The sequence below is a fragment of the Ctenocephalides felis genome, unplaced genomic scaffold (genome assembly GCF_003426905.1).
Source record: "Ctenocephalides felis isolate EL2017-DRISC unplaced genomic scaffold, ASM342690v1 CF-g0.4_SCAFFOLD_01492, whole genome shotgun sequence".
Lineage (NCBI taxonomy): Eukaryota > Metazoa > Arthropoda > Insecta > Siphonaptera > Pulicidae > Ctenocephalides > Ctenocephalides felis.
This window is the reverse complement of record NW_020537646.1, coordinates 22165692-22192372: the sequence shown is the minus strand read 5'-3', so window position 1 is coordinate 22192372 and position 26681 is coordinate 22165692. Positions and strand designations below refer to the sequence as shown.

The window sequence follows — 26681 nt, the reverse complement described above, 5'->3', positions numbered from 1 at the left end:
CATGTTTGTGCAAAACCGCGTTAGTTACGCGCAATAAAACATATTAAAACCACTGAAAGCTTTTAAACTAAAACTTGTTGAGCCTCTGATACAATAGAAATAATTTGAACGAACAAATCGAAATTTAATTTAATTCGAGTACGGTGCCACGCGGTAGAAGCTTACAAATTCGAGCTTTTATTTAGGCATAAATTACATGGATATATATTATCGTACAAATCCTTTTGCCATATATAAACTTGTAAAATCTGAACATTTTAGAAGTTCAATACAGATTGGAATCCAATAGGAATACGTGCCAACATATTTTTCCACTTACCCAGTCATATCGGAAATAGCTTTGCTACTGTATGTATTGGTACGGAGAGCACCCTTTACTACCTAAGCACACACTTTTATTATATATATATATATATATATATATATATATATATATATACACATATATAAAACTGAAGAATTAAAATACACAGGTTTGGCATATTATCCTGTCATCTTCAGTGGAATATAAATTAAAATGATCCTACTATTCTGCTTATATAAAGTTTAAATATTTCTCTAAATATAAATGTAATATTTATCAGATAAACTTATATGTGTGTATGTGTGCGAATGAATGACATTAGCCAAATAGATCATAGAATTGTCATGTATTCTAATTGCTATTGAAAATATAATTTAAAAAAAAAAGATCCTAATTGACAAATTAACAATGATAATTCACAATACCTTTACTAGACTATTTTTTATCAATTCAAGTAAAAAATTCTTAGCTAAATTTTGGAAAGTATTTTACCTAACATTACCAAACTGAAACTCAAAATTTGTTGATTTAAATTGACAAGAAATGGTCTACTGGTACTATTGTGTGAATGATCATTATCACTCATCAGTAAATTAGGAAATTCCAGTTTACAATTCACTGAAGATGACATAGGATAGTTGATAGTATGTCGAAACCTATAGAGCTAATAAAAATTTTGTAAATCTCTACAATTTTTATTTGATTTCCCTGAAGATTGACTCATACATATACACACACATATATATGTATATGTATATATACCACTATGTTTATATAAACTACAGTAATGGGTCTTTTATTCCAAGTTAATGGAATATACCATATTAAAATTATCTCTCTATCTCGCCCAGACTCTAGGTCTCGAAAAATAAAGCAAAATCGTTTTAAAGTGTCAAAACCACGTTGCTTTTATCGCATACAGACATAATCATATGCTTGTGTGGGTTTCGTCGATCGTGTGTGTATTTCAAAATCAAAGTCACATCCTGCATATATATCGAAAATTATTCTCTTCGAAATTGATGTTATGAAAAACTCACACGCCACGAAAAAACTGTCCCGTCTCACACATGCTCCTGCTTTTTGCTTTTGTTCTGAACGATATGGGATTTCTTTAAGATTCTTGATGCATCAGTTTTTCGTCATCGATGGATGCTTGCCTTTATTGCCAATCGTTGGAAACACATTTAACTCGATGTAATACCATTTGTGATCAACTTGGTTTTTTTCAATAATTTTGATTTGGAATAAAAACCAGACTGATACTTGAGAACTAATGTTTTTTTAGAAAGGGCCGCCATCCAACAGTCAGCAAATAAAAAGTGACAAAAATTAAGTTTAATTAGAAGATTGATACCAAGACCTAATATATGGTGTTATATCTGGTTTAAAATAAATTCATTTTTAACATAATTCATTGGTCTATATATTGCATATTTCATTAAAATATATTACATCATATATATCGACAATGACCTAAGAAAATGGCCCAATTAGAGAAACCTGCGACAACGAAGTATACGATACTACAGGTAGTCAAGATTCTTTAGAAGCATTTATATAAAAGTCGATGAGAGCGAAATGTATTATGCATACTGGTTTATAATACGAAAAACGAAGTCATTATCTTCTTAGAATACGTTCCTTTTGCTATTTTTGTAAAAAGGAAAAATGATTTCTAAAGAGTGGCTTTTCATTATGCATTGGGTTTTGTGAGCACTAATACTTGTCGAGGAAATTAAATCGGGAACGTCTCTACTTGAATGAAAATTACGTAATATATATATATACATACATATATATATATATATATATATATATATATATATATAAATGTATTAAGATTGAAATTATGAGTGGGTTGCAACATTCATTCAGAAAATATTTTAATATTTTATAAATCTGACATGAAATTGGTCCGAAATCAATTGATGTGTTTTCACCTTGAAATCAGAATCATGTATATATATATATATATATATATATATATATATATATAATATTATATTTACATATATGTAGTTGTATTACCATAAAATACATATACAACCAATGATACGTGTACAATTTGCACATACACTTCCTAGAATCAAATATATTTCGGAGACATCTCCTGATGTCTCAGTATGGCTCAGCCTTGTTTAATATTACATAGGAAAAATACAACTACATATATTCTTTTCCTCAAACATACAAAGAAAATCGTCATCTACATACGTGCATACATTTACTAACACAATGAAGAGAACCCGCACAATAAGACATTGATTTTTACTCCTCAAGTTGGAAGAAACGAGTCGTTCTGTGCAAAATGATAAGGGGAAAATGCACTATATAATTAAAGACGGACAGGGAACCAGTATTGAGGTCTAGGAAAAACTACGGCGCCTGATAGGAAAAGTATAGTGTTCGATTTCAAAGTATAGTCTTAGACATAGTAATTTCGTATCTATCTGCATTGAAAATAGTAGACATCTAGGGTTATAAATGTGGCCATAACAATAACTATAACAGGACCAAGATATATTTTTTTAAATCTGTGCTGTACTGTTTATACTCGGTTAGTTCCATAAAAGAAGCAGTTACCATAACATTTTATGCGAGATTACAAATATTTATTCTTGAAAAAATTGATCTTCATGTATACAGTACAAACGATGACGATGTTATCAACCAAATCAAAATTGGAATGCCCTCGTTATAGTATGAGAGAGTAAACTACTAATACTGGTTACAATCTGCAGTTTCTTAGTAAAGCGATTTGTAAGTTATACGATTTTTTTACTATTTATCAAAATTGAATTAAATTGTTTTAAAATATTTCAAGCACTGTAATTATTTTTATCAGACGTTAATTACATTATGGGATCCTAACGCTTTCTTTTCATTCAAAAATTATTTAGGGTATATAATGTAATAAGTTATGAAACCATAAACATCTATATTTGGATTAGTTTTATTCTTTCATAATAAGCAATTACAGCAAAATTATAAGTATCTTAAATAAATTTAATTATTTCATGAGTCAACCTAACTTTTTTCGTTTTCTTCAAAATGGAGTTTTTGAAAAGTCTATTTTCTCTAAAGGTTTTTGCTATACGATACTCACATTAAACCCCACATAAGACATTATGGGGTTGAACGAATATCGTTAAGGCGGCTCTTCCCAAACGTAATGCCACGAAATGCCAAATGCATTGAAAAAACAACGCTCCGTCTGTAATGGATTGATCTGTCTACCGAAGAAAAAAGCTCCGTTAGAAAACTACGTGAAATTGGTGGATGAGAGATTTAGTACATTTAAATCCATTTAGATATTAGGGAAAGAGATATAATTATAATACACACACACCAAAACATAGACATATAAAATTTTTACGTCAATATATCAGCTGTATTATCTTAATAGGCTACTAAATTCTACACATCTGTGATCTCTATCCATTTTTATAACTTTTGGTAGGGTAAGTTAAAGTAACAGCAAAATATCGAAAATGAAAATTTTTGAAGGTGCAGAACATTTTGGCATACCTTAAAGTAATCGATGTACGTGTGTATATGTATATTTCGAGGGCACGGATCAACCGATTTGATTGATTCAAAAAACCTTACATTCGTATTAATAGGGTAACGTTTGGCAAAGACAGGTCAGCCGTTCCGCAGATACAAAGCAAAACGTGAATAAAATGAAACATCTTCAAATAAATATCGAAAATGCATATCAGATTCTATTAACATTTTCAAAAATATAAAGAGTTTTTCGAAAAATTTCAAAATTTTTAAAATTCTGAAGATCACTTATATAGTTGAAATATATAATTTTAAATTCGCAATTCAGTTACAAAATGATTATATAATAAAAATGAGAAACGTGAGGTAAGATCCTCGAAAGCATTCCGAGTAGGAAGCTTTCTGATTAGGTTTTGTTTATATATGTTCATTTCTTGTATACAAATATAGAAGTCGTTATCCAAATATAAGTACTCATATTATATTAGATCTATAAAATACGAACGATAAAATTAGCAGTATTTATACTATTGATTTAAAAATTTAAAGCAATTACTGTCAATCATTTATCTTTTCTCATTATTGATTATTTAAGTTCCTCGAATATGGCTTAAGGGGCACAACTAGTGTGAAATTTTCAAAAAATCGAATTTTCAATTTTTCTATATTTCGATAGGTTATATATTTAAAAATAACATACCAAAAGTTTAAATCGATATCTTAAATAGTTTTGGAGTTACAGCCATTTAAAGAGTATATATATATAATATATAGTATAACGATGATTTAATCTTTAAACGCGTTTTTCTCGAAACAGCATTTTCCGAATTTGCTGCAGAGATTACTCAAAAACAAATGATCCGATCACTATCAATTTTTTTTTACGTGTTCTATATATAGTTCTCCGTAAAATGAACTATCGATTTTTTGATCGGATCAAAAATCGAATTTTGGCAGTCCAAAAACGACCAAAATTTTGGGTAAAATTCGACTTTTTTTTAAAAAAACTCCGTCAATTTGTCATTTTTTTTTCTTTATCGTAGTTCATTTTACAGACAATATTATCTAGTTTAACGAGAATTTTATTTTTTAAATTTCATAGCAGAAGGCCGGAATCACTGCAGCAGTGAAGGGACTTTTTTGTCGCGCCGTTGGTGATCGACGATAACTTCAAAAATATTTAATTTTTTTCTTCAAAAATTTTACGATGTATTCTTAAAACATGTATAAATATATTCCTAAAATTTTGAAATGATTGATAAAGTAGTTTTTTAATATAAATTCACAAGAATCACCTATTTTTTAGGCGGTTACACTAGTTGTGCCCCTTAAGGCACAATGCCATGCGCCACAATTACTATTTGTCTACTTGTTTATATAATTGTTATATGAAGAAACATATAATTAAATTTTTAATCCTGCAGACAAGTTATATTCATTTGGTTATACATAGTAATTTTAGTTATTCTATTGTAAATTATTTATCAACAAATACTATTTTCAAAATTTTATCGGATCAAAAATTGTCTAAAATGATGCAACTGATATTTCTAATAAAATAAAATCTCTATTTTTATTAAGTGAATATTGATGCTGGTGTTATATTTGTTGAGGTTTCAATTTATCCTGCAGTAGGTACTCAGAAGTAAAAGTAGCACTAGAACCGCTCAATGCAATAGGCCCCTAGAGTTTCCTACCATGTTGATACAAAATATATGAAAAGTTCTTTCCCAAACTTAATCTCGTCTATTGCGGCAGCGCCGTGCATAAAGCTTGCGGCCGCTCTTATATTATTTCCTTGGCCCATGTTTATATGGAGTGACGTGCGGACCGCTACGCGTAGCGAGCAAATATCAACTGGTAGACAAAAGACGTAGCATTTCCTTCTCTGTATTGCGGTCACGTAGCACTAGACGGCGAACAATTCGGCGGTGTGCGCGCTTTTGCCCAAAAATATAAAAAAAGCTCCGAATTCTTTATGCGGGTACGTCGCGCTCGTAAAACCTTTTAACAAGTCCGCAGGAAATGTACGCACTCATGCATATATTTATTCGCATCGTGTGCAATGCATACGTTGCTATAACCACTTAGCGCGGAATGGATTTTTCATTAAAAATATAAGACACCTGAAAGTCTTGGCGACAATGACGAAGTGCGAAAAAAATGAAATAAGAACCGTGTGATAAATTGAAATATACCAGTGAAAGTAAGGCATACCATTTATATTTGATTTGTTTTAAATATTTACTTACTTATTTATTCTTAATAAATAAAATAAATATTTTAGACTTGTCAAGCTTATTCCTAATAAATAAGTAATGAAATAATTTTTTTTTGCATATCTATGCGTTTCTAAGATTTCTGAAAATTTTGGCATATTTTGGAAAAACTATTATGTATGTATGTATGTATGTGTGTGAGTATGTAGTATGTAGTATGTTTGAATACATTTTTTTTGTTTGCTTTCGAAAACACGGATCAGCCTATTTAAATTAATCAATAAACATCCGTTTTTGGCAAAGGCAGGTCCAGCAATTTCAAAGATATGGAGCAAAAATTGCAATAAATAAAAGTTTTAAAATAATGGAGCGTCCAATTTGAATTATTCAAAAAACATCTTATTGTGTTGACGCTTGGAAAAAAATATTAGTTTTTCGGGAATATATAAAGTTTTTAATTGTCAACATTGTAAAGCTCACTTATATGTTTGAAATAAATAATTTTCCAGTTTATATAATTCTTAAAAATATATCAAAAAAGCCTTTAGTGTTTAGGGCATGATTTTCATTCCACGAATGTTTCGGAAGTTCGTGAAATTTGCCTTAAGGCACGGCGCCATGTACCACTAGTTTTATAGTATATTTAGTAGACGCACCTCTGCTCAGAAATAAAAAGTTCAAAGTGAACATAAAAATATTACATGTTATTCATTAAAAGTCTAATTTCCAATCAAGACCAACTTCAATGTGGACATTTAAGATTAACATATTTATACTTGTGAGTATATTAATGATTGATAAAAACGAGGCAAATTCTTTAAAAATATACCTGTAAAGTAGCTGAATGCACTGGGTGTATAGGTTCATATATACAATAAAAAAAAACAAAAAAAAAACAAAAAATAATACTTTAAAAAGAGTACTAATGAAGTATGGGACTTTTATGTTGTTCAAGTTTATTATTGTTTCAGTAAGCAGTATATTTAAATTATAGGTATAAAAGTAAGAGTATAAAAACTCATAAGAATGATAGTAGGAATAGTTTGTTATAATTAAAAAAAATATTAAAAATCAAATTGGATTATATTATTGGATTATCACATTGGATACACATTGAAGAATCTATTTTACTCAGCCAATATACCAAATATCATCGATTTATTAATTCGATCAATTAGGTCAAAGCCCAAAGTCCAACGCCCTCTCATTTTGCTCTCGTTCGCCCAAATAAAAATGAATATCAAAAATATGTAGAGTCGAGTGGAGTTTTTTGTGTTCTGATGGAAATAACAGCGTCTTAGATAAGCAACAATGTTAAGAAGGGTGTGCATGAAATCTTTAGACGAAACCCGAACGGAAACTCTAAGAAGCCGGATGCTTGTGATAAGGATGAATTCAGCGTGAAAAATACATGTGGAGGGTTGGATCAAAATAGACTATAGTAGAGTTACTATAGGGGCCGTCATCCATATCAGATATATATATATATATATATATATATATATATATATATATATATATATATATATTATGCATGTGCACACTTGCACCTCAGGGCACGCAATGCTTCAGCTGCGTGATTTAGTGTAAAAAGTAATAAACTGCTTCACATGCTACTCATTGAAAATTAGATTATAGAAAGTTAATAAAATTCAATGATTTTTTCATAATCAATTTTAAATTTATACCGACACTTTGTAACAATATAAAATTAACGTATATATATGAAAAAAATGTTTTATTGGCTATTTATTTCCCAGTAAATTAACAGAAAAAAATCATAATCAAATCAAATAATTTTTCTATTTAAAATTCAAATGGCATTTTTCATTTTTTAATTTTCAATATCAATTAGAATACAGTACGATCTCTCCAATGTATGATACACCAATTCTGTTCATTTTTACAACGATGTGGTAGTGCTGAAGGTGTTCAATATTATCCTTGGGAGCTTTCTTTTCTTTTAAAAATTATATTTAAGCACTTTGTTGTTGCAATGAAAAATGTATTCGTAATACAGTACTGTCCTATGTAACATCACAGAATTAGCGTATGTACGTAATTAAAATTCAGAATAGTTGATCATAAATTGAAAATTGTGTAAAGACTTTTTAGTTCTATTATATATTAGCAAAAATTATATTTCCACCATACAATAAAGTATTATCTTTATATGTAAGATGTTCACTATAATTAACAGTATAAAAAAGTCAAAAGTAGCGTTGACTTCATTATTACGATAAAGAACCATCAATAATAATTGACAATACAAATACAATTATAAGTTTTCCATAGTATAGTTATTAAAGCTTTGGCCTTTTGACCATAAGACTTTAAGTTCGATTATTATATAGGACAACCTGATGTCAACCAGTAGTTAAAAACTTAAAAGTATAGATGGATAAATGTCTTTATTGTAAGTGAAAAAATTGCTTTACTGGTATTTTGTATTAAAAAACATCATTATTAGAAATATTATATCAATATAAATCTATCAAAGATAGGTCAAGTGCAGATTTGACTTCCAAAAAGCCACGTTATTAGGTCGTATCATTACAGTCATTGCAGTATCAGCTCATAGGATCTATAAAACTGTTCGAATATAAAAGGATCTTGCTTTTTTAAATTATGATAATTTATATTTAACAAATAATTTAAAAAATGAGTCTATAATTTGCTACAATTAAAATTTGTAACTATCAAGACACAAGTAAATATTACATAAATTAAAATGTAGTATTGTTTGATTTAATTCGAAGTTTCAAAACGAAAAAGTCTGAATCCTTTATCCATTATTCACTCAATTCATTCAGAGAAACGATCCGTGTGAAAATTCTGCAGCAAATTCATTGCAATATGTCGGCATGTTCAACAGCCGCAGCGGCTAATACGAAAAAGATCACAATCTATCTCAAACGGACGGGAACCAAACCATTACACGACCTTCATACTTTATCCGTTATATTCTCATATCTTATATCTTGTTATATCTTATATCATTGAAGTTATTGTCTGAGGGAAATCGCCTTCCTTGTTTCCCTGTCGAACAATTTTTCATGTTTGATGGGATGTATAGGTCGAAATATACATACATACAAACTAAAATACGTACATATATAGGTGCACACAAATATATATATATATATATATATATATATATATATATATATATATATACAGACCCACATATAATCTCCTTACTCCCGACCTCATAATAAAAAGTTCAACTCCGTTTTTGCCTTTTCTTTCCTCGCACAAGACGTTACTTTCACACAGCATCTCGAATAAGTTCTGCTCTTTCGATGTCCAGAGCTTCTTGAATTTTTTTGCAGATAATTTATGCAACAGATACTGCTTTTATATTTTCATTTCAAAGTATGAGTGTTTCAATGAGCTTTACTTGATCACAAAAAAGTTTCTACAGTGATACTTGATTTGGTAATTATACACATACATTGCCATGCGAAAAAATTGACGTAATTAATTCAAAATTGAATTTATTTGCAGTTAAAAAGTCAAGCAATATATGAAATTAAGCAATTGTTTAAATAATATATCATAAGGAGTGTTCAACAGCGTACCGATTAAGCATACTGCCTTGTGTGAGCGGGGTCGTGAGTTCAAACTCTCTCTCGAAACAGAACAACCTGATATCATGTGGTAGCGATATCCATTTTAAAAAATTCATGATTAAAAAATATGATCAAAAATATGTTTCCAATGAAAAATTGTACATCGGTGTAAAATGGCAATGAAAAATGTCTAACACTATTCTTCTCTGAATCTCATTGGAGTCTAACTTAGCTCACGGACCTTCCTAGGGCAGTGCACCCATTATATTTTATTATATCATAAGGGATGTAATAATTTGTTCAAAGCAATAATCGTTATCAGAAAAACAACTACTTCTCACATTACAAGATAACTTATTAAAAATAAACATACTATATATTTCAAATTGTACTTCAGAACTTTATATGTCACTAGCAAGCAAGAATAGCAAGAAATTTGTATTGATTTCTAGAAATCAATTTTTTTCTAATTGGTCAAGATTTGACCAGGGCTTTTTCTATTTAACCCGGGACCCTTTGGGGTAGGGGATACAATTGTATGAGTACCTGTAACTTATAATAATAAGGGAGACTACCAAATGCAATGAGAGAAGAAGGTTGTAGAGTGAAGATCAATATATATCATAAACTAAATAGTGGTTTTATTCACATATCTTATGGTAATGGAATATTCATAATTTACAAATAATATATCAAATTAATCATAGTGATCCTCATCACTAATTAACTTATTCATTCATTCACTTATTCATATTATTCACAAATAGAAAAAATCAATTTTTTATTTTATTTTCTGTGAAGCAAATCAACGCTTTTGATTAGGTGTTAGAAGAATATAATATGGTAAAAATGTAATAAAAAAGAATATTTAAACAAAATTTTAATATTTGTTACGATTAAAGATTCACTAAAGTAAATCTTTTTTATCGTTTTTTTAAGTCGAATTCATTTTAGATCTCATTGTTACATATTTGTACTCCTCATGAAAACAACCCTGAATATTTTCAATTTCCATTGACACATTGACAATCCATTACTTCCTAATTCGGTGACACGTGTTTTCGCATGTCAGCTACTTTACCTTGTATTATCAAACAATGAATGTTTTCGTCTATCATGTTTTTGCGGAAAATCTGGATCTCGCAAAAACTGTTTACCACCGAGAGCAACACTATTAATGTTTTATACGAGAATGTATGGCCGGCGTGTGTATTCTTCACGGGATGATCCTTATGTTATCCCGTATATAAAGTCTCAGGCTCTCGCCTTGTCATATCTGATACACGTGTATGCGGTTGCCTATATAACTGCCTCGGTATATTTGTACTGCGACCAAAGGTAATCAAAGAGCCGGTAAATGATCGGATTATATTTCAATTCCCAACAAAAAATAGTTTATCAATTAAAAATTGGGGTAAAAAACAAATTCGTGCCAGAAAAGTTTCAGAAGGTGGTGTGGAAACACGTAGTTTGTGTTCCCATCATGTCCTGTTTACAATTTGTAAAATATTATTTCATGTTTCGACCTTTTCCATCACCTGGTCCATACGTATTGTTCTAAAGAATAATTTTTGGTCTAATGTGACACTAAATTGGTTAGTTTTTTGTACTTTAATTCTGCGACGTTTAGTTGTGAAGCGACAATCTTCATGGCATTGAGCTTTTACACGGGATGGTTGCTACCCCTAGTAGAGAGATAGCGGAGAGTTTGATGGGACTAATTGTCCACTTCTAAAAGTGGAAAGTAAAGCAAAGTCCGCAAAACAACATGTGTAATAATATTATATATGTCTTCTTTCATGATAACTGAGTGACAAATCAATGATTATAATAAGAACTGCAACAAATACAAAACAAATCAGTGTTTAATACAGTCCACGGCTACAAAGGTTAAATTATAACCCAACAACCTGAATTATCGAAGGAGAGTTTTATATTTGCGAAAGGGTTACCAGCTTGTCTCCTAAAATGCGGTGGAGGCGCCGCACGGCTCAGTAGCGCGAAGTGTATGAAATATGTAGAGATGATACATGAATGCGATATATTTCTGAGGAAACATGTTTATATTTCGTTATTTATTTAGATTTTTCCTATATGCAGAAGTAGTCCTTTTTTATCGCTTACTGTATTTTGATCTGCAGATACGAAAGAAACAATCAAATATTTACTTTTGAAAAATTCTTTAACGTTTCGCGTAGTAAGCATACGCATATGGAATTTTGATTTCGTCAAAAAAGTGATTGTAATATACTCTACATTTAATAGTTTAGGAAAATAAGTTTTTAAATTTGTATTATAAAATCAACACTTCAAAATTAGAATTGAAGACTTACATCAACTAAATCTTATTTTTGTAATTTCATAATGTAGAAACTATCAGAATCAAATTGCTTCACTGATACTTGTTCTTAATATGTTTAAAAAATTTTTTATATAGTTATTCAATCATTAATTAATTTCATATTAATATTTGAAATAATTCTGATTTATTTTTGCATATCATTTATCTAATCATTGTTCACCAATGCTTGATAATAAATATTTTAAAAGTTTATATCGATATACAGATATAATCTTTTATACAGTAGGAGTGGTTATCGATGTGCAAGGTGAAGAATTTGATTCACTTTTCCTTTATGACATACGTTTTCTGGAATTATATCAAAAGGAACTTGTTATTGCACCCACGAGTCCAATTCATACGAGAAATATACTCGAGCGAAACTACCTAAAGTTGCGGCAATAAAGAAATTTATGATATAGCATGTCAGCTTTCGTATATTTCTATATTAATAATTTCTTTCAGTACTTTGCACGGAAATGCACTAATAGCAAATATTGGAGTTTGCAGATGTAAATCATTTGAGTTGAACACGGATGCAGAAATAATTTGACTGGGATATGATAGATATATGATGCAATTATAATAAATAAATCTCAAACTGTTAGCAGAAAACACTAATGAGAATTTAAACAAAAATTGAAGTAATATCTCAGTATACCTATTCGTTGGATTATGCTAACAGAAACTAATATATCATCATTTTTCCTGTTCGAACGCCACTAAAACGACTGCGCCGTCTCAAACAGTCAGCAAATATATAGCTCATATCAATCTCGAGATAGCAAGTGGATATTTCATTTTTTTATCAAAAACACTGCACGGATTCCCCTAAGGCTGATAAACTCGTCATGCCAAGGAAACGTAGGAAAAATCTATAAACGATCTATTTTTCACACGCATACTTATTTAAATAGGCATACACAAACAGGAGCAGCCATTTTAGACATAAATTTACATACATATTCACAAAAAATGAACATGCAATGCATTTGATATATAGGGCCATATATATCGAGGATCCGATAGGGCATAAAATGCACGATATAAATATATTTTTATGCATATATACATTTATACATTTGTACAGTATGCATATACATGGTATAGATCTATAGATATCTGTACATGCGTTTAGATATAACTAATATAAATGTGTGTTTTCCATTTGATCCCATTGATCAATCAAACATTTGAATTTAAACTGCCAATTTTAAACAAATAAGTAAAATATGCAATACACACATACGAGTTTTGATTGAGTTACAGGACATAATAAAATTTGGATCGGATTAGGATCGTTTATACACATTATAATAAACTTTTTAAGTTTAATTTGCAATGAAAACCCGTGGTGCTCATTCGTGGGTAAGTGACTAGAGCTACTGGACCTGAATCAGAGTCCCGGATTCGAGTGTGTTGTGGAGAGCCTGATGTCAAGCAGTAGTGACATCGATTTTCACATGAAAATATATATAGCAATATGTTTTCGAATGAAAATAGCCTTTATCCGGCTATTGCTGGAAGGATGATAAAAAAAATTGACCTATTACTCAAACTGTAATAATAATATTTATCACGCAGAGATGAGACAACTGTTTGGGTTGCCATCTATAAAACCGACTTTGTAAGTCGAATTAGCCCAAAAGCTTATAGGCCTCTGATTACTGTTACAACAACAAAACAAACCAACAAAAGAACGGTTATATAGAACTAAACCAGAATAGAACGATGATAAAAAGTTGGGTTTGACGATAAATAAGCGCAAATTCAGCACTGATGAGAAACATTTTTTTCCATACAGACAGAAGACAATTTATTACTCTCGCTCAATCCGTTGTAATGGATGGTACCCAATAAAAATCACACAAAAGCATCGGCACGCGTATATCCGTAAGTTTTTGGCGTGCATGCAAGAGAGAGCGTGCTGCTATCGACCATAAACGTTTGATAAATATATGGCCATAGTTTTTGCTCAGCTTCGTTATATCAGGCAAAAAGCAAAACAAACCTTCCACTGTTCCCAAAATAAAACGTTATTTAAAAATTAAATATTTCCACGCAAAAACTAATCTGCTAAAGCTCTTCGAAAAGCGAAACTTTAACCAGCGTGTCAGTTTTAAAGAAAATTTATCGAAGCGACCCGGATCGGTTCTAAAATTACATGTCATTGATTGTACAAGCGCAAAAACGTTCGTACAAATAAGAGTTCTCTAAATAGAAATGGTGAAAGAAATAAGGAAAAGATTTTTCACACAAAACACACGTCTTTGTACGGATAAACCCAAGCAATATAAACGTAAATGTGATAAATGAGCGATAGAACAAAATTGCTATGCATTACCTCACCGTACGAGGTCAATGTGAGAATGAGCTGAACCCTAATCGATTGTGTACCTTATATACACAAAATCCCCTATTATACCGCCATATCTGTATGTGTTTGTACGATAGAACGTATTCGTGTAGAAATGTCCTCTCAAAGACTTCACTTATAAACGCCAATCATTTCAAACGAACAAGCTTGTTTCCGGTGCTGAGCTTTCCGTTGTGAGCTTTCGTTCCGGGAGCTTTTTCAAGCTTTGTCAGCATGTGTTTTCCCTTGCGAACAAAATAAGAATGAAATAACACAAAAGAGCTTTTTCTTTGTTTCACTGATATTTCCAAAGAAAAGACCATCACTTATAAATATTGTCGACTAAGGTAAAACGAAATCAATTCGAAAGGAACACGCTTCCACAATTAGCATATTATTGGTTCAGCGGAACTGATTTGAATATATTTTTATTGTCCTATTCAACTCTTTCGTATAATGAGGATCGTAAAAAATGGATCTACCTCAAAATTATTAAGTCAGGGTAGTCTTTTTGTTCTCGGTTACAGTTATTTCGTGTTATTGTCCGGACGAATGGGGTTTTATCTTTAGAAATATTCAAGTGCCCTCTTCTATTGTTTACGAAGCGAATAATAGACTTCGTAATAAATGAACTTGTTTTGGCCCATGTACTTTTGTGATAAAATTTCATTTTGTTTTGCCAGAAAGTTAGATGGTGATATCTTGTTCTCGATTGTGCAGTATTAATAACTTGTATTCATGCAACAGTGTTCAGGCTTTGTGCTAAAGCGTTACTACAGAAATGAAATTATGAGTTGCTATCAGGATGCATATCAGAAGAAGGCATCTCGTGGTTTGATGGTAATTGTTACTTGCAACAAAGAAGCCTTGCCTTTGTTAGATGTTCGAGAAACTTCTACTAGATACATGTATTACTTACATACAATAATTGAAATATATAATTCTAATAACATAATGTGATATTAACATAGTTATGTCATCATTCTAAAATCCTATTCAATTGAAGTACACAATCATATTTAACACATTAATCGCGAAACAAATTAACGGAATTAATAACGGAAATGTTATTAATTAATAACATTAATTAACGAAACAAAATTCACATGTTCCGTGGTAACTTTAATAGACAATTTAGTTAAAAATGTGTCAAAAAAGCTAATGAATCAAAAAATTTTTTTTTACCAAAAGTCATGAAAAAACATTTTTATGTCACACATATATGACTGGCATGGCCCTTCTACTTCTACCTTCTACCAATGTCTGACATGACTCATATAGAACTTCTTAGTATCGACATGAATAACATAGCAATTAACTACTCTATAAGTAATACAGTAGTTCAATTTTTTTTTATTTGCATAGTTTTATTGTCAATCAAAATAATATACGTTTTTTAAGACAATATGCTGGGTGTTAATGCATTTAAGAGATTATCTCCTATGAGATATCTCTCTTTTTTTTTATTTTTTGACATTTTATTTAAGATCGTATGGCCATTTTTTTTCAATCTTCGTGTGGGATATTCCTCGAGTTGCTCAAATATATATTTAAATACAAAAACGTCCGTATTTTTATTATTTTAGCACTGTAGTGCTATTAAATCCTCGGTATTTCTATAGTGCCATACATTTCTCAGTCTTATAGATCTCAAATTTTACTATCACAGTGTTAATAAAGGATCAGAAGTATATTAATTGATGAGTCAACCTTTGAAATCAAATACTCTAGTTCAGGAATATCAAAGAACGAGGTATTAATTCTAATTTAACTACTTATTCGTTTGAAAAAAATGTAGGTAACTTTACAACTCGATAGAAAAGAATAAAAAACATGGAACGAGGTATTCAATTTAACAGACTCTATATATGTGCAAGAGTTGAACATGATTTAAAAATCATATTTGGTTTTTATATCTATTTTATCATCATATAAACTTAGGAACACGAAGGTCAAATAGTAATAAAATTCTATTAAAGTCTGCATTGGAATTGAAAGAATTGGTGTCGGCTCATATAATGATCATTAAAAATCATGCTCTAAGATTTTTTAAGGATTTTGGGACTTCTAAAAATTTGAAAATGTTTGGATTTTTTTTTAAAAATCAAATAACAAACAAATACACGTAATATCTTACTATACCCCTCCCTCCCCATGTCAAAAAAATAATAAAAATCGTCAAAAAAAAATTTAACACTTTATTACAAGGAAACGGCCCGGCCGATCTCTACCAAAAACTAATCAGGTCGATTCCCAACTAATATCTTTCGAACGGTTTTTTGAATTTTCAAAATCGATTCAGAATTGCGGGCTAAAACTTGGGCGAAAAGTTTTTCACTTTTCTGCTATTTATAAAGAAACGGCTTGGTCGATCGTCGCACAAAACTGACAAACGATAGTCCTCATCGAGGTGCATCGAATCATTTCGTAATTTTTGGCCAAACCCCCCTTTCCCTAAAAACCTCACGTGATTAATGGACGCCCCTTAAAGTAGTAGAATACAAGATATTGTCATTTTGTAAAGCCTAATGAACACAAAGTAGAATCCAAAATATAATATATAATCTTATATTTTTCAAAACTCAAAATCAAATGTAAGGTCAATTAACCCTATTTACCACAAAATGATGGTGTGGACACCACCAAAAATATGATGTGGCAGCAAGAGCAGCTGGCGTTCATATTTTCATATATATTTTCCACCTGAATTCTACTATTTTGCTAAAGCACAGCAAAGCAAATAATGACTTTTTACCACTAAGGATCATTTATTTTGGTGATTCCATTATTGCAACGAATTAATTAACAACTCTGTACGTGTTACGTGATAACACGTGCGAATGTTATAGGAGACCGACTGAAATCTGATCCCAAACTATTGATTATACAGAAGCGCGTACATTCCAGTGTAATTATGAATGCATTAGACTACCACCCTCGGCCGAGAGGGTAGCTCTCCCGAATTACATCTACGTGCATAACTGGCGTATTATTCTAATGTACGACTCCATTTTCTTAGAACATTTGGTTCAACGAGGGGTTTCCAGAATTTGTGCATTTTATAGGCAGTGAATTTTGTTTTGTGGGGAACCAAACTATGTCAAACTATTCTATAGTATCAGGTTTAGTTATGTAATTCCGTGTAATGACCCGCGTAATGTTCGAGCTTTTAATGGGCGAAACTTGATGAAGTGAAATTTAATGCTGGATTTGTATGGTGGAGTAAAATTTTATTCTTTGTTTGAGGATAGACAAATGAGTAATGGTTATATGAATATATACATTTGTGTGTAATTTTGATTTTGATGTCGGTATGTAATAACTCAAGAGGGGTAAATTTTGGACGTTTTGGCTATAGTTTTAGTAATTATTTAGCAGAATGTGTGTAAGAATTTTTCGTTTGAGATATATATTGATCTTGAATTACATGTATTTTTTCTTATTGTTTTGCTAGATTCACACAGGTACATTTATGCACATCCATACCCCCGACCCCGGAGGGTATCTTGTTAAATACAAAAGACTCTGGTCAAATATTGGCAATTCAGTAAAAAATTTAACTTGCAATCCTTTGTAATACAATTAAAGCTTGCACTAAAAATTTATGGCAAATCTATAGGAAGCAAGAAAATCATTAAAAAATTTTTGAATTAAAATAAGAGTTATGCAACAAATAAATCAATTTATAAAGATCATTACTTTATAACGAAGATCAATAATGTGATTTTAAAGCAGATTATTAAATACATATCATTACATTTTTACGTCAATATTAATTCAGGTATTTTAAGCAAATAGCCTGAAGTAACCAAAGACATTATCCTTTTCTTAAATAGAATTTAAAAATTATCATACTGCAAGAAATTGTATTAAAATTAAATCAATCTTATTCAATAAAATTAGCAAAATATATTTCTGAATATAACCCTGAAGTATAACATTCAGTCTTATTTGCAAATGGGATTTATTCATGAAGAATTTTATTGTTCTTTGGAATATATTGTTCTCCCAGCTTTATATCTGTTTCGATTTTTTATTAGTGTTTTTATAATAATATTGTAAATTTTATCGCGTTATTTTAAAATCCATTAACAAACATCTTAGGTAATATTGAATGTATATAATAATTATTAAATAGACCGCGAGAGATTAGAAATTAATTACAAACTATGAATAATAAATATGTTCATATAAGTTTCCACATAAATGAGATTATAATGTTTTCATTCCGCAGCATAGACCTATTCAAATATTCATTAAGTAAAATTGGAGTTTTTAATGTGTTTCATACTCAGGCCCAAAAATGTGCGTGCTCATTCTGTCCAAACTAATTACTCTTGGTATGTAATTATTTATAGAGTTCTCCGCATACGCCCCCGAATGAATTATAATCCGTCGGTTAAAACAAGAAGACATGAAACCAAACTTATGCATTTGCATAAGGGTTAAGTTTTACGCTTACAGTTGCCTTACATTACTTGGATATAGACGAAGAGTTGACATGGAAATGAAGAGTCATAAGAATAGGAATGGTGACCCTTAAAAGCAAAAATTCTATAAAATGCCATCAGTGGTAAATTTATAAAGTTATGTTATATAGATTTTATTCAATATTAAATTTTATTATTATTTACAAAATAACTGTTTTCTTTCCAAATGGAACTTTGTCAGAAGCAAGTTATATTTCTAACAAAGATCTGTACATTAGAAATAAATTAGTTAATTATGAAAAAAAAACATCATATTAAACAGGTTGCCAACTAAGTAACTGTTGCATTTACTCTCAGATAGTTTTGAGGTTTGGTGATATATTAGATAGTTATCATTTCAAATGTCGATCAGTAGAAGGAGTTCTTATGCTCGATTATCGTACCTTAAGTATGATTTAGTTTCTTTAAGACGTAGGTCTCAAAAAACTACCTGAAATAATGTGACCGAATATTATGTATTATAAATTTTCAAGGATCTAGAAAAGCTATAATGTTCTCACTTTATTATTTAGGAAACAGAAAAATGAAAGTATCTCGAAATTTGATTTTAGAGATGTACAGAATATATGATAAAGCTCCCTCACTATTACTTTATTCAACTTGACTTAGGACTTCGAAACTGTGCGTGAATCGAAGAAAACACACTGAATATGTAATGCACCACATAACGGTGTTTTATCACGATATTATGACTGTGTCAGGTACCCTCCTTTTTCCCTTTTTCCAAAAATGATTACTTTTTCCCCTTTAGTGTCGGTGATTTTATAAACACTCTTCATTGAAAATAGTATTTTAAAACCATAACTAAAGCTTAAGAAAATGGATATAAGTGAATTCATAATGAACAGTTTAATAACTATAGTTAAGTAATTTATCCCACAAAAGTAGAGATGTAACTGTAGTTAATTATATTTATATGAATATAAACGTCCTTTCATGTAATTTCGAATTTTATTACAAACTCTCTGTAATTAATTTTTTAACAGGATATAAATGTATCGCGTCCAATCGCGTAAAAATACTAAAACCTATCGTTCCATTTAATAATATTTATTATTCATGTAAATCCAATGTACGCTGCTTTACCATATCTATTACTTATGTTTTAACAATAGTGCAATAAAATTTATTCGCTATAAATATAGGATAAACTCTATCGTTACAAATATTATTCTCGAACTATTTCTGTAATACTCTTAGCAAACAAATTGCATGACGTCTACAAGCTGCAAAGGATTACTTTTATCTATGGATTGCTAGTACCGTATTAAACGTATTATAGCAAAGCGCATACCGTATCTATAGGTGATATCAATTTATAGATAACTGTATCATAATTTAATAGTATATTTGGCAAGAAGATATGTAATTTAAGTAATTGAACGTTATTATAAATGATTAGAAATTTCGTGTATGTATGAACTTTCATATAATACAATAAAAGTAATGAAAACGAGTATTCAGCGTGCAATATAGTTTTCAAAGGAACTTGACGCCATAAGGCTATTATCATATTGAAGCACTTGAAAACGTTTCTGGTATCATGTCAAAATTACTTCAATATCTTAAGCTCATATTTGCTTAATATAAAATTTAGAATCAAAATTAAAGATGTGACTTCGAGCATTAGAAATATAGAATGCGGGGTACCACAGGGCAGTGTGCTAAGCCCAGTACTTTATCTTCTTTTTACAAGCGATATGCCCACAGATGATCTTCTAACCATATGCACTTTTGCCGATGACATAGCTATAATTTCATGCGATTCCGATATTAGAACAGCAACTTGTCAGTTACAAAATTATTTATCTAGTCTCGAAAAATGGATTTTAGAATGGAATATCAAAATCAATATCGAAAAATCTCATCACATAATTGCTTTTCTAAAACATCACAACAGTCCACCTATCATCATGAACAATTCAATAATTTCACTATTCAATTCTGTCAATTATCTAGGCATTCCGAAATTGACATGGAGAATACACATTGAATGTAAAAAAGAAACAAATCCAACTGCAAATCAAAGATTTTTACTGGCTTTTTATTAGCCTCTAAAATATTTTAGTTAAATAGAAACATTTAGTTATATGGTTATAGATCTATCAAGAAGAGTTTTCAGATATAAATGGACCATCCATAGATAAATATATTTATATATGAATGTGGGTGTTTAATCGAAATTCATTTCTATTTCAGTTCTGCGTGATGATTTCCGCGTTGTTCCCAAAGACCTGGTTGCGGTATCCGGCGGACAGGCGTTGTTGCCGTGTCTGCCCCCACGTGGTGTTCCGGAACCATCCGTACTATGGACGAAAGATGGCAAACCGCTAGATTTTGCAGGAAAAAGGTAATATATATGTATATATCAGACTAAATTATATATATAAATTAAATTTTATATATAGATTATATTTTTAATTCCGCAATATGAAAATATTCCTACTCAAAATTCAGTGAAAATCAACCACAAAAAATTAAAAATGATTGGACAACCAAAATAGTAATTTGTGAAAGAGTGAAAACTATCGTTTGTATGTACTTTTTGTCCCACAATATAAAAAATTAAATAAAATAAATAAAATAAATTGTTTCAAATTATTCCAGAAAGTGCTATAAGTAAACAGCCCATAATTAACACTTTCCACTCGCGAATTCTGAGATTTATATGAATTTTGCCGTCGGAGTGGCGGCATCCGAGTCGAAAGGGTTAAATTGAACTGTTTTTCAAGTAAAATTTAAGTATTTCTATAATCTCAAAAAATCTTGATCGAAACACAGTCAAAAAATTCTTCTGACTGAAAGCAAAACGAAAAATGATTACAAAATATTCGTTTGTGCTAAAAGGGTAAAAAATTAGGGATTTTAATCGCGCATCGCGAATTCTTACATTTATATGAATTTTGCTGCCGGAGTGGCGGCATCTGAGTCGAAAGGGTTAAACTGAACTGTTTTTTATGTGAAATTTAATTATTTCTATAATCTCAAAAAATCTTGATCGAAATTCAGTCAAAAAAATTTAGTGACTGAAAGCAAAACGAAAAATGATTCGTTTGTGCTAAAAAGGTAAAAAATTGGGGTTTTAATCGCGCATTACAAGGAAAATAAATATCGGTCAAATTTAATAAAATAAAAGTATTAGAAGTGGCCAACTTTTACAACTTGGTTTTAATAAAAATATGCGAAAACCAGAGGCGTACCTAATAGTTTCCTAAATTTTCACAGCGTATGGTAGTTTTTGAATGCTAAGAACACTGACACACACAGACGGACAGTCAGAAAAACCAGAATAATATTAGTTTTACCAAAGTTTATTATCAAACTTTTATCACTCGACTAATAATCAAAAAATAATAATCTTTGTTTAGTTCTAAAGATTTTCGATAAAGGAAAAAATATCATTCAAAGAGTAACAGAATGATTTAATTGAATAGAAGTGTATAATTATGATGTATATTAATTAATGTCAATCATTATATATATATATATATATATATATATATATATATATATATATATATATATATATATGTATCGTAGTCCATTATTCTATGAAGTAGCCCATTATTAATTGAGCATCCATTCATTATTTGAATTTACTACATACATACATTTTGATCATTTTTTATTTTTATAATTAATAATACACTCAACTTATAAAAAATATATATACTCAATTTATCAAATTGAGTACATTATTTTTCATAATAATGATAATTATAGAGAAAAGACAAATAAACCATTGCTGGGAATATCACTCAATCTCAATGTTTCACTCTGTACGAAACTATATGCATTTTTTTCTTTATATCGATTATACATTGATTTACACTTCTTTGCTATACTAAAACACTGGAAGTATCAAAAAATGTTTTTTTTTATTATATTTTTAACAGCAATCAGAACCTTACGTCCTATGAGCTGTTGGGCTCTCCTTACTTCGTTTTTTTTAAGATAGTAACCCAATGGTTAATCCATCCATATTTGATGATTTTGTTATTAGAATTGATCTAATAGGGCTGACATTTAATTGGTGCAGCAATGCCGGGTGAGGGCTATTTTCACTTGGAAACATATTACTATCTATATTTCCAAGTGAAAATCGTTGTCACTGCTGCCTGACAATAATATAAATTGTAAAATGCTATTTGGGCGTCAGCCATTTTTTCTATATTTAATTATAATTCTATTCATTAAGAGAGTTATTTGAATTCACTCTCTATATATTAATTCATTTATTATTTTATCTCTGCTTACAGATTGTCGCTGGTCGACGGTGGTGGTTTGCTGATTTCCGAAACCCGTTCGTCCGACTCTGGGTCGTATCGCTGCGCTGCTCAGAACATGGCTGGTGTGCGGCAAACAGACGCGGCCACACTGAAGGTGGTGACGCCGCCGCGTGTGTTGCGGGCACCACAGGATCGTGAGGCAGTACGAGGAGCTACGGCGGAATTCCAGTGCCAAGTAATTAATTCAGAGCATAATTTTATTAAGTAGAAATAGTACGGTCTTGAATCGAAGAGATGTAGATTTGTAGTTGATAAAATTATTTATTATCATCATCATCATGTAATAAGTAATTTTATTTACAAAGTAAAATTTTTCGGACCAATTACTAGCCTAAATCAAACAAGACTAAATTCTACAGATGCCATTTTTTTTTAAATATTATGCAGTTATTTTTACATCTATCCTGGAAATGGATAACGAATAGAGATTGTGAGAGATTTTTTTAAATTGACGTATGTTGTGTAACATGAACTTTCTTTTTGCAATCTTGCCCTGGCTTGGGTTTGGATGATCCTCGAGGCGGCTTTTGTAATTGTTTAAAAATGTTTGTATTTAATTTCATTCCAAGTTTTCTCTCAGTAATTTATTCTGGCATCTTTTATCTTTTATCACGCTTGATTTGCAATCTAATCCCCATAGTTGTCTCCACAATTGAATTTATTTATTTCATACTAGATGACCCGACAGACGTTGTCTACATTTTTTTTAATATAATATACTAATATTTACCGTTTACCTAAAAATAATAATTATTGTTTTTTAAATTTCTCTTTACGCCAAAATGCATATACATTTATATTTTGAGCGATGTTAAATGTAAAACTGCTTTAAATAAAATGATGAGTCAAAATTCTCACACTATATTGGGGATTGAAATCTGTTAAACGGTATAACATAACCATAACCATAACATAACACTGGTACTTTATGTTGGTTAAAATTAATTTAATTTTTTATTATTTAAGATATCCAAAATTGCATCTTAAACTTCTCTCCTAATCGATATCGTGAGGGCCGGAATGTATGTATTCATCTTTACTTTCCCATTTGTTGTTATAAAGTGAAAATTTTACGAATTGTAAAAATATTGTGAAAAGATTAGTGAAAGATGCAAAAAAATTATACATTGAAAAAAAAAACTATATTGAAAATTTAATATCCGAATCTTGTGTTGGCGCCCCCCTAAGGCGTGCGCTCGTATTTTCGCATGCATCGCATTAAACGTGGGACCGGCCCTGATTAATACTTATTTCATATTTTAAGTGAATTATTTTTTTCATGTGTGTATCATTCAATCTGCCATACACCTGACACATCTCAGCTGCTTTTCGGCAATAATAATGTAGACATTTCATTTTTCATTCTCCTAGAAAATTTCCTCAACAAACTTTAGAAAAATTTATCAACATCCGAATAATCGTTTAGAAGGAATATACAGTGAGTGGTTTATACGATAGCAATAAAGCTCAAATTGTTTCTACGTTTCAGTTAAAAAACGTTTGTATGATAAAAAGAAAAAGGCTGTTTTTAGGGTTTTCCCGGCAATTATTCGATATTTTCCCGCCATAAGAATCATCCTTGGACTTCAACGAACATTTTAAAAAAAGAATTGGCCAAATTGGTCCAGGCGCTGTTGAGTTATGCGCTTACCAACACATTTTGCGCTTCATTTGTACATAAGATTTCCTATTATCAGGTTTACGGGTGATCCTGCTCCCGAAGTCTCCTGGCGTAGAGCCGGAGGTCAACCTTTACCTGAAGGTCGTTACACTATTTTGCCTGATCAAACGCTTGTGATAAAAGACACGAGACCGGAGGACCAAGGACAATATGCTTGCGAAGCAACTAATGAAGGAGGACACATTGCGAACAGTGCACGACTGAGTGTATATTGTAAGTATTATGATAATATATGTACATATAAAGAGGTAAAAAAATATTTTGCATGTTTGTTTTTATTTATTGGCTCTTGATATACATCATAAGGCCAGATGCCATACTTACAATATTTTGCAAGTTATCATCTACATCATTCAGCGAAAATTCTCTATTAAACTTTAAAGTAAAGAATAGATTCATTACACAGCCATATGAAAATAATTTTAAACTTTCATATATTTGTTTTATATAGTATTGTTCTTTTTATTTCAGCATTATCCAAGTTAATCGAGCTGCCAAATGACGTAACAGTCGACCCTGGTGGCGACGTGACATTGCCTTGCAGAGCAGAAGGCCAGCCGGAGCCAAGAATTTATTGGGAACGTTTACCTTTATCTACAGTGCAACACCAAGATCACGAAATACTTGCTCAACCAACCGGTAAGACATAGCAGCATATGGATTATTAGATATAAATATAAAAAATCTATTTATCTCTCTCCAGCCATATTGCTTATATTTTTTTAATAAAATGTAGTTGCATTATAACAGTTCATTTAATTCTTGTATATAAAGAATGTTACGTGAGTTAAAAAATGTACCTTTTTTGAAAAATCAGTAAATGAACCTTTATAGTACTCTTCAAAATCCATTAAAATAATTTCTCAAATTAATGTTCTTAGGAGGAAGTATTAACCATTCCTATGTCCCTTCCTCGATGCCCCACTTCTGGACCAGTGAGCGACGAAGAACTATGGGAAGATCGTGAACGTATGCGGGAGCTTTCAGAAGATGAGGAGGAAGTCATGAAAAATATTTTTATGGAAGAACAACGAAGGGAGATACTGAGCAAGGAAAAAATTATGAGTCTTCGATTAAAGGTCAGTTATGTGAGATAGAGGAATTAAATTAGAATTCTTTGTAGTTAATGATTTAGGGGTGTTTTACGGCTTTTTAACGACAAAACTAATTATATTTTGAATAGGGTGCTTTTATTACATAATGGTAAATATATGGCTCTTTTTAGATAGAGATATAAATAGTAGAAACGACCACATATATATTTGTGATAATAAAATTTAATGCATATATGTTTTAATGTGCATTAAAATAATTTCTAACTAGTTTGTATTGGTATTTTGCCTTGAAGCAAGTTACATGAACTTTCCGATATGTGAAAATAATCGACTTAATCAATAAAAAATAAATTAATTTATGAGTGATTAAAAGTATTCCGAGTGGATTTATTACACATAATTGAAAACGAACAAACACGTTAAACTCGGAGTATTTTCTAAAAGCAACTTTTCAAAAATCAATAAATTTTATAATTGAACCAGTTTCCGTAGGACGTTAATGGTTTAGTATGTTCATTAATCGTTATCGTTATACCAAGTAAATCGTCTAATTATAATTTTAACAAACGTCAAAAACACTACTCATTTTCTGAAATTTTGATGAATTTTTAAAATTAAACTACTTGTCGTAAGGCCGTAATATTTCGGTAAGTTCTATAAGACCATGATATCTATCGCCAAAAAAAGTTCAATGAAAAACGGCTTGAATTTTTGTTTCCACAGTTAATAACAAAAGAACGGCTCGGTATATTTTCACCTAAAACTAATCAGTATCATTCCCAACTAATATCTTTCGAATAGTTTTTGATTTTTTAAAATCGGTTCGGTAGTATGAACTTAAATGTGGACGAAAAGGTTAACACT

The 26681-nt window shown here is 30.4% G+C and overlaps 1 protein-coding gene across 1 annotated transcript in view; it reads left to right on the top strand.

Annotated features, from left to right (window-relative positions):
• Positions 1–26681, top strand: part of LOC113371045 (roundabout homolog 2-like) — a 99603-nt gene that overhangs the window by 64479 nt on the left and 8443 nt on the right. Inside the window, exons 14-19 of the mRNA XM_026611693.1 lie at positions 20992–21142; positions 23052–23249; positions 24779–24975; positions 25234–25401; positions 25513–25544; positions 25644–25841. Of these exons, the coding sequence (XP_026467478.1) occupies positions 20992–21142; positions 23052–23249; positions 24779–24975; positions 25234–25401; positions 25513–25544; positions 25644–25841 (944 nt within the window). The remainder of the gene's footprint in view (positions 1–20991; positions 21143–23051; positions 23250–24778; positions 24976–25233; positions 25402–25512; positions 25545–25643; positions 25842–26681) is intronic.